Source organism: Cucurbita pepo, chromosome LG01, assembly GCF_002806865.2.
Source record: "Cucurbita pepo subsp. pepo cultivar mu-cu-16 chromosome LG01, ASM280686v2, whole genome shotgun sequence".
In the NCBI taxonomy this organism is placed as follows: Eukaryota; Viridiplantae; Streptophyta; class Magnoliopsida; order Cucurbitales; family Cucurbitaceae; genus Cucurbita; species Cucurbita pepo.
The window spans coordinates 7,656,647-7,665,621 of record NC_036638.1 but is presented as its reverse complement, the minus strand read 5'-3'; the positions used below and the strand labels follow the sequence as shown (position 1 = coordinate 7,665,621).

General features: G+C 34.4%; 2 protein-coding genes across 2 annotated transcripts; one reads left to right on the top strand and one right to left on the bottom strand.

Annotated features, from left to right (window-relative positions):
• Nucleotides 1-272: 272 nt before the first annotated feature.
• Nucleotides 273-2,360, bottom strand: LOC111807638 (trihelix transcription factor PTL-like). Its single transcript, XM_023693444.1, has 2 exons — nucleotides 1,818-2,360; nucleotides 273-1,026 (listed from the first exon to the last, which is right to left on the bottom strand). The coding sequence occupies exons 1-2, from the start codon at nucleotides 2,273-2,275 to the stop codon at nucleotides 390-392; spliced, it is 1,095 nt and encodes a 364-aa protein (XP_023549212.1). The 5' UTR covers nucleotides 2,276-2,360; the 3' UTR covers nucleotides 273-389.
• A 3,321-nt stretch (nucleotides 2,361-5,681) lies between these two features.
• LOC111807677 lies at nucleotides 5,682-6,494 on the top strand. Its single transcript, XM_023693504.1, has one exon. It carries the CDS (start codon nucleotides 5,769-5,771, stop codon nucleotides 6,261-6,263), a length of 495 nt encoding a protein of 164 aa, XP_023549272.1. The 5' UTR covers nucleotides 5,682-5,768; the 3' UTR covers nucleotides 6,264-6,494.
• Nucleotides 6,495-8,975: the final 2,481 nt, after the last annotated feature.

Sequence of the window (8,975 nt, the reverse complement as noted above, 5' to 3'; positions counted from 1 at the left end):
TAGACATTTTGACAATAACTTCCGGCCGTTCAACCTCCACTTCAATCATGCAATATTTGATAGTTATTTTTAGATTGCATAATACCCATTTGAAACATTTGAAACATGGTGATCATTATCAGAAGATACGTCTTTGTACTACCTGTCTCGTTTCATTATTTTTCGTTTTTGGGAATACCAATATTTAATCTGTTTGTGTCGAGAACGACACATAAGCTACCCGACATCCTAAGGCATTAGTGTATAAATAAGTCATTTTTTTTTATTAAAAATACATCAGAAAAATGCTTCTATTGAAAAAAATAAATTATTCAATGATTTTATAGTTTTAGAAATTGTAAATATAGTTTTTGATGCATAATTTAACTAGGATTGCATCGCTCCAATCATTATCCTTTACCAGAAAATTTGTTGATAATCTCCATGAAAGCAGCTTCTCGAGTTCGAACCGAGGCTCTCTCCCTCGCACAAAACTCAAGCATTTCACGGTCAAACCTAGCCACCTCTTTCTTCCTCCATTCTTCCTCTTTAACAATTCTCTCCTTTTCACCATCTTCAACGCTCGCTATAATCTTCTCCATCCAATTCTCCTGCACTTCCATTAATCTCCTCACCTTCGAATCCACCATTCTCTCTACCTCCTCTCTCCACCCCACACCCTCCCCTTTCGACATGTCGTCTTCTCTCCCTTTCTCCACCCTCCTATGATTCATCATAAACGCTATGGCCGACAGGTCGTCGTCGTGGTAGTTCCCCGACGACGACGTTTCGAAATCAGACGACATCGAAAAGCTTTGGCTTATTCCGCCCGCTTCTACGGGATTCTCTCCACCGGTAATGGGGGATGATAATTGGTGGTTACCGTCGCCGTAAATGGCTTCGAGTTGCCGGAAGAATCTGTAGTGCTTCCCGTCGTGCCTCCCCGTTTTACCTTCCTTTGTTTTCTTGTAGTATTTGTATAAATTGTCGAACTTCTCTTTGCATTTTCTCCCGCTTCTTTTGTACCCGTATTCCTCCGCCATCATCCTGTAATGAAATAAGCATCACATTAACACTCTACTGTGGAGAGTCGTGTTCGTCTCTCCACAATGGTATGATATTGTCCACTTTGAGCATAAACTCTAGTAGCTTTGCTTTGGGCTTTCCCAAAATGCCTCAAACCAATAATGGAGATAATATTCTTTTATTATAAACCCACGATCATTCCCTAAGTTAGCCGACGTGGGACTTTCATCATACAACACTTTTATTATAAACTCATGATCATTCCTTAAGTTAGCCGACGTGGGACTTTCATCATACCCATGATCATTCCCTAAGTTAGCCGGTGTGGGACTTTCATCATCTAACACCTCCTCTTAATCGAGACTCGACTCATTTTTATCCATGATCATTCCCTAAATTAGCCGATGTGGGACTTTCATCATCCAACACCTCCCCTCGAAAGTCTCGACTCCTTTTTCTTTTGGAGTCCTTTGTTCGATATTTGAGTATTTACCAATCTATGGTACGACTAAGCTTAAAGCATGACTCTGATATCATGTTAGACGAACACAACTCTTCACAATGGTATGATATTGTCAACTTTGAGCACAAGCTCGGGTGGCTCTGCTTTTGTCTTACCCAACAGGCCTCAATCGAGATAGTATTCCTTTGTTATAATCTCATGATCATTTCCTAAATTAGCGGAGATTTTTATCATCCAAATACATCTGACCACCAATATTAATTTTATACAAAAATATTTAAAAAAATCAAGAAGGATTGAAATTTTGAGTTTTAATTAGAATTTAATATGAATATAATAATAAATATACCTAGAAACCTGATCCCAAAGAGGACCTTTCTGATTACTCTCTTTAAACTTGGGATCAAGACGAGATCTGATCTCAAGAAGAGTGAGAGTTTCCTGTCTTGGCCATCTACTGTTAGCTCCATTACTTACCCCAACGGCGTCGTTTCCATAGGGACGCCATTCACCATCCACGGCCTTATTCCGCCGAGAAAATGGAGCGGACGATGCGGCGCCACCGCCGCCTGCAGTTGTTGTGGAGTTATCGGAACAGCCAAAGTGAAGCTGCCCGTTGGGAAAAGTAGCGGGATCGGCTAGGACGAGCGGGATAGGCTGGAACTTGGGTGGTGGCGGTGGAGAGAAGCCACGTATCAGGTGAGTGTGGTGGTGGAAGAAGGAGTCTAGGGTTTGTGCGGTGGCCGGAAAGTTGGGTTCGTTGGCCATGAGGTGGCGGAGATCTGGGTGTGTGTGTTTGTCGGACATAGGTGTTTTGAGAGGGCTTGATGGGTTTGCGAGTTAGTGGAAGGTGGTTGGTGAAAAATGAGCCTTTAGGCTAAGGAGACAGGATCCGAGTCTTCCGCAACTTAATTTTATTATAGAGAAAGGGGCTTTGTAATCTACTAACCCAATCAGTTTTTGACACGTGTAAAACATTATATTACAATGATAAATTCACCTTGTGGTAAATTTAATTAATATATATATATATATATACGGTTAGCTGCACTTGCAGCTAAATACGATAGTTTAGCTAAAATTATGTCATCCTTCATCATCCCAATATTTGTCATAGTTTAGCTAAATTCATGCCCTTTCTATTTTAACTATTGTAATCATCAAATTTGTATTTTTAAACTTGGGACGGAATCGTTTAAATTAAAATTATATATTTTTTATTGATTAAGTTTAGGTTAAATTAATAAAAATATTCTTGAATTTGGCAAATTTATAAAAAAATATCCATAATTTTGAAGGAAGTCTCAAAAATATCACTAAACTTTTAAAAAATAAAATAAAATAAAATAATAATTATAATTATAAAAAAAAAAAAAAAAAAAAAAAAACTCTTTAAGCTTTTTTTTAGAGGTTAAAAAAGTATCACTTAACCTAAGGGCACTAATATTATTTTTTAAAAATTTAATGTATCTTAAAAAAAAAAAAACAAACAAACATTCAAAATATTTTTAAATTTATTTTAAAAAGTTGAATGAATTTTTATTTTTAAATTAAGTATATTTTTTAAACATTATTAAAATTTTAAGGTATTTTAGAAAGAAGATATTAACATTTACACTTTTATAACATTTTTAAAAATTTCAGCCACAAATTTATTATACTTGTATTGAATAAATAATTTAGATCATAGTAAAACTCCTTAAATTATAGTCCATATAATACAACAAATATAATTTAACCTTTTTATTTGTCAATAAACAGAAACACTGAATCTCTTTTCAGAATTAAAAAAAATATAAAATAAACAAGACACTCAAAGGGAGAGTTTATTTATTTATTTTTTTTGCCTTAAAAATAAATTAAAGAAATATATGATGTAAATTTGGGTTCTAATAAAAGATAAAAACTCCCAAAATTGACTTTAATTTCCTACACATCACTGAAGCCTGTAATTTTCTTTTTTACCCATGGGGTAACTCAGAAGTTGTCTGGGGGCTGGTTCTTTTACCTCCCTTAATAAAATAAATAAATAAAATTCTTGATAATTTTAGTGATAATATGACTTCTTTTAAAACAGAGATTATTTATTTATTTAGTGGGCTTGAGATTGGAAGGAAAAGGAGCGTGATTCAATTAATAATCATTAACGCAATTATATATATATATATATATATATATATATATATATATATATATATATATATATTTAATGTCACTGTCACCTTTATTTTCATCCAGAAAATGGGAATTTTTGGGAAGCTAAAATTAACACGCGCACGTGTTTATGTTATACACACATACATACATATATATATATTTTTTTTGTTAAATAATATTTATATAATTATTAAAAATCAAAATATAAACAGAAAATAAATACTTAAAATTTTGTTTCAGACATGGACTACTTTTTCAGTTACAAAAACACTCATCTTATTTTGTACGATATTTTCGATACCGTATAGAAGTAAGACTTACATTTATAAAAAAGGAAGCAAGTGGGCAATTGCCGTTACCGAGATCCATTTCTATTCTCATCGCGTAAAAACAATTTAGTTGCTCTTCCACCTATCAGGTCTAATGACTAGTGACTTACACCAGAGGTTGCGTGTGACTGACTACGTGCCATGTCATCAACTAATTTATCTCACATTTAAAACACAAAACACAATAAAACAAAAAAGGGAAGGAAATTATTATTTTAATATCGACAAATTTTAAATGATTTATATCCATAAACATTGCGCAAGTGGCGTGCATAAGAAATACAAAGATTAAATTAAATATAATTTGATATAAAATTTGAAATTAATTTGGTTATGATTAAAACGGGGATTATGTATTAATCGTATAATTTGGATGATTACATATATAATTTATGAATAAAGATTAGGTAAAAAGGTGAGTTGATTTAGCATAATTTTTTTTCTTGGCTTTAAGGGATAAAAAGAAGAGAAGGAAGAAAATAAAATAATTTTGTCGGGGGAGGTGGGTTTTGTCTTTGCCTAAAAGGGAATGTGGCGCCCAGTTCTCTCAACCTCTCTATTCGCACAGCTGTACATCACAGGCAGGCACCCCACAGGAAGCCATGTACGGACGGACCGACGGCGATGGGTCCGCAGTGAAAAATAGCGAAGGAGAGATCGAAGACCGCAGAAAAACTTACCGCTGCGTACCTTTTCATCCCATCATTGGATAATCTCCCACTCCGTTAAATTGAGAGAGAAAATTTACTGTTCACACTACATTAATAAAAATATCATTTAAATGATTTTTTTTTCTCAAAAATACATTTTAAACTCAAATTTTTTTTAAAATCTGAAAATTAATCTTATCTAAAAAAATTTTTTTTAAAAAAAAAAAACCTTTAATTTTATAAAAAAAAAAAAACTTAAACTCTTTATATGAATTTAAATAATACTCATAATTTTTTAAAAGTAATAACTTTTAACAATTTTAAGGATAATCTATGAGATGTTAATGATGATTTTTTTGAATTTTTTTTTATAAATATAAAAGGTGTTAATGATATTTTTAAAATTTTATAAGTATTTTTTAAATATAGCATTGTAAAAATATTTTTAACGTTATTAATGAAACTTTTTTTTTTCTTTAATGTTTAAGGGGGTTAGATGATGAAAATCCCACGATATGATCATCGGTTTATAAATAAATAATAGTCTCTCCATTAGTCTGACACCTTTTGGAAGCCCAAAGCATATCTATGAAAGTTTATGCTCAAAGTGGACAATATCATACCATTGTGGAGAGTCGTGTTCATCTAACATGGTATCAGAGCCATACCCTAAACTTAGTCATGTCAATAGATTGGTAAATCCTCAAATGTCGAATAAAGGACTCCAAAAGAAAAAGGAGTCAAGCCTCCTCGAAGACAGTAAAATATGACTAAGACTCTAAAGGAGTTGAGTCTCGATTAAGGGGAGACGTGCTTTGTTCGAGGGGAGGTGTTGGATGATGAAAGTCCCACATTGGCTAATTTAGGGAATGATCATAGGTTTATAAACAACGTATGGTCCTCCATTGGTCACGTCATCTTTTTTTAATTTTAAGGATATTTATTAAATACTATTAAAATTAGATAATTTAGATGGGTGATTTTTAAACAAGGAAAAAAATATTTTTAAAAAGCCCGGATCCAACCCGAACTTGGATTCGAACCCGACAATGACACGGAACGGAACGAGCCCCCTGCATTGCTTCCCTCGGCCGAAAAAACATGGATACCGCGAACCGCTGCAGATTCAGGGAACCTTTCAAACAAAATTGAAGCAAAATCAAGATGACAATGTTAGGGTTTCTTACTATCCCATACCAATGGAAGATTTCCCCATCTCTCTCTTCATCTTCATCACCTTTTTCCCTCTCAACGAGATCTTCCCTCTCCTTTCCACTCTTCAAATTCCCTCTCCATTACTCGGAATCTCAAATTCCTGGTAAACGCAAAAGATTCACGGCGTTGGCGAGTAATAACGACAATGGATTGGGCGGGAATATCAAGGAGAGAGAAGGAGAAAGAAATGGAGCGAAGGGCTCCAATGGCGGCGATGACTTGAGGAAAGAACGAGGGCCGGTTTTCAATATCAAATGGGCTGAACTCTTAATCGATCCGGATCCTGATAACATCTTGGCCGTGGCGTTGACTGGCTTGCTTGCTTGGGCAAGTGTTCAGGTTTTGTGGCAGCTATTCTTCATCTCTTTGGCTATTTTAGTGGCTGCTCTTAAGTACTCTTTTATTGCTGCGCTTCTTATTTTCATTCTAATTACATTACTATAGAAGAACAACAACATCATTCTTGTATAGTTCCTTCCCTTTTATGGCTGATTATTATTAAGAGAAGGTTAAATTGCAAAGATAGCAGGTTTCTGTCACGTCCTGGTTTTTGAATTGTTAATTTAAGCACTCAGTAGCCCATTTCTTGAATGTCCAAAGCCAAGTCCGCCCATCCTAAAACAGCCCTTGTAATGAACTTTACTGAGTTATGAGCAGCCATTTTAGTCTGGGTTTCCAATGTATCAATCTACCTTGTTTAATTCCTGTTGAAGCTTGTACTCGAAGGTAGGTGCAGGGTGGATGATAGGAGAAATAGCAGTATAGGAATAAATGATCCACAGTTTCCTTATTTTCATTGCAATGGCAATGCTAATTTGTTGAAGCATTAAGTTTGGAAAGATGAATCGATTCTTCTCATTCGTGTCGAGGCATCCAACGGATTAACTCTGGATGGATGTTTAGCTTGATAAATTTCAGAGATGTCTTGCATCCAAAGAAGTAGATACACAAAAATTTCGAGTAGCTCATTAGGTAAGCGGATCTTTCACCTCAATCGGTACGATATCCTATCAGGACGAGGGACTGGACTGATATGAGGATTGTTCACTAGCCTTACCTCCTTAGGAACCAAAAGAACTTGATATAAACAATTCATGTCTTGCATGGTATTCTTATAGAGGAGCTTCTAATGCAACAATCTACGGGTTTTTATGTTAGTTATAAGTATAACCAGACTCCTTAGTTTGTCAATCAAACGGCTTATCTGTTGTCCAAAGCAATCTTCAAGATTGCTGCTTTCTTGCAATAGGTTGGATGTTTAAGCTTGGGGATCGATCAATCTCTTAGACTTAGCTTGGTGTTGTCTGTTGTGTGCTATATATGTGGATGATAGCATAGTAGTTGGAGATTTTCACCGTGAAATGAAATTGTGTAACAGCTCAAGTCCACCGTTAGTAGATATTATCCATTTTGACCTGTTATGTATCGCCGTCAGCCTCACGGTTTTAAAACGCATTTGCTAAGGAGAGGTTTTCACACCCATATAAGGAATGTTTTGTTCTCCTCTCCAACCGATGTGGGATCTCACAATCCACCCTCTTTGGGGGCCCAACGTCCTCACTGGCACATCGCTCGGTGTCTGACTCTAAGACCATTTATAATAGCCAAAGCCCACCGCTAATAGATATTGTCCACTTTGTCCTGTTATGTATCGCTATCAGCCTCACGGTTTGAAAACGTGTCGGCTAGAGAGAGGTTTCCACACCTTTATAAAAAATGTTTCGTTCTTCTCTCCAACTGACGTGGGATCTCACAAGTTATCTCTTATTGCTTGAGGATGGATGATCTCTCTACTTTTGCCTTGAAAGAAGAATGGGGCGTTCCATGTTATTTTTGGAAAGTGTTGTGTTGTATTTTTGGAATAGAATATACATTCCTATGGGAGTCTGCTTTGGGACGTTACAGTATGCTGAAGGTTGGGTTTTATCATTCAGGCGTATCATTAAGTATTCTCCCTTTGTTAGTTGAACAAACCATCATGGATTGGTCTAGTGGTCAATAAGTGCCGTATAAATAATAAATGGTTTAGAGGGAATGCGTTCAGTCACTTACCTTAGATGATCGATTCCTATGAGAATAGTCTAGGTGCATGCAAGTTAGCCCGATCGTATTTTTGTGTCTATAGTGGTTATGCATTGGGTCAGGCTGCAAAGCAGCATCCTATGTCATGTTCGAGGCTGCATATAGTTATCATAGCCTTGCAAACGTACTTCTTTATCAGGAGAATTAGGAGTACGCATCGACTTTGTGGCACGGTTCTGCCTAACTTTGTGCAAAACCGAATTCTTGTAGCTCTTCAAAATCCTATTTGCTATCTACTTTGTGTCAAAAACAAGATGCTGGTTGTCCTCAATCTCCCTAATAGATGTGTTAAACTCGTTAACATATGATATAATCCACATTAATTGCTTTTTTTATGACGCCGGCAAGTTGTATTATGCCAACTTAAAATGGTAGCGGGAGTACTAAAAGATAAAAATAAAATAAAATGAGAGATGTGCGAGTACGGTAGTCATTGTTTAGGTGTCATGCATTTAACATTGAACTGACATCTTGACTAATTCCCTATATGTGTCCTCAAATCAAAATTGGAATTGTGTACTCATATTTGCAGTTTAATCACAATGCCACGTGCTAAATTGTATTTATTCATTTAGTTTCCACTAACTTAACTAAATTCACCGTATAAATATTCATCAATCTTTAATATTTATTTTAATGTTCAAAAAAATGCTTTTTAATTTTCAAAATGTTCAAAAAAAAAAAAAAAAAAAAAAAAAAAAACCCAAAATATTTTAAAATTTTCAAAAGTTCCATTAATACTTTAATTTTTTTTTTTTTTTTGAAAAACTTAGAAAACGACTTTCAATTTTTAAAAAACAGTAAAAATAATTTTATCATTTTCAAATTTATATTAAAAAAGAGAGTCTATAAAATGTCAATAGACGGTTTCTCCTTATGTTAACGTTAAAAACTTTTTGAATTTTTTTATATAAATATTAAGAGTGTTAATGATACCTTTTAAACATAATTTTAATGGTAAGTTTAAAAAATGTTAATGGGTATTAATAAATTTTTTTGAAATTCAATAATATTTAAAATATTATTAAAAGTTTATGATTATTTTTTAAACAAAGTATTAACAATTGTATCGGA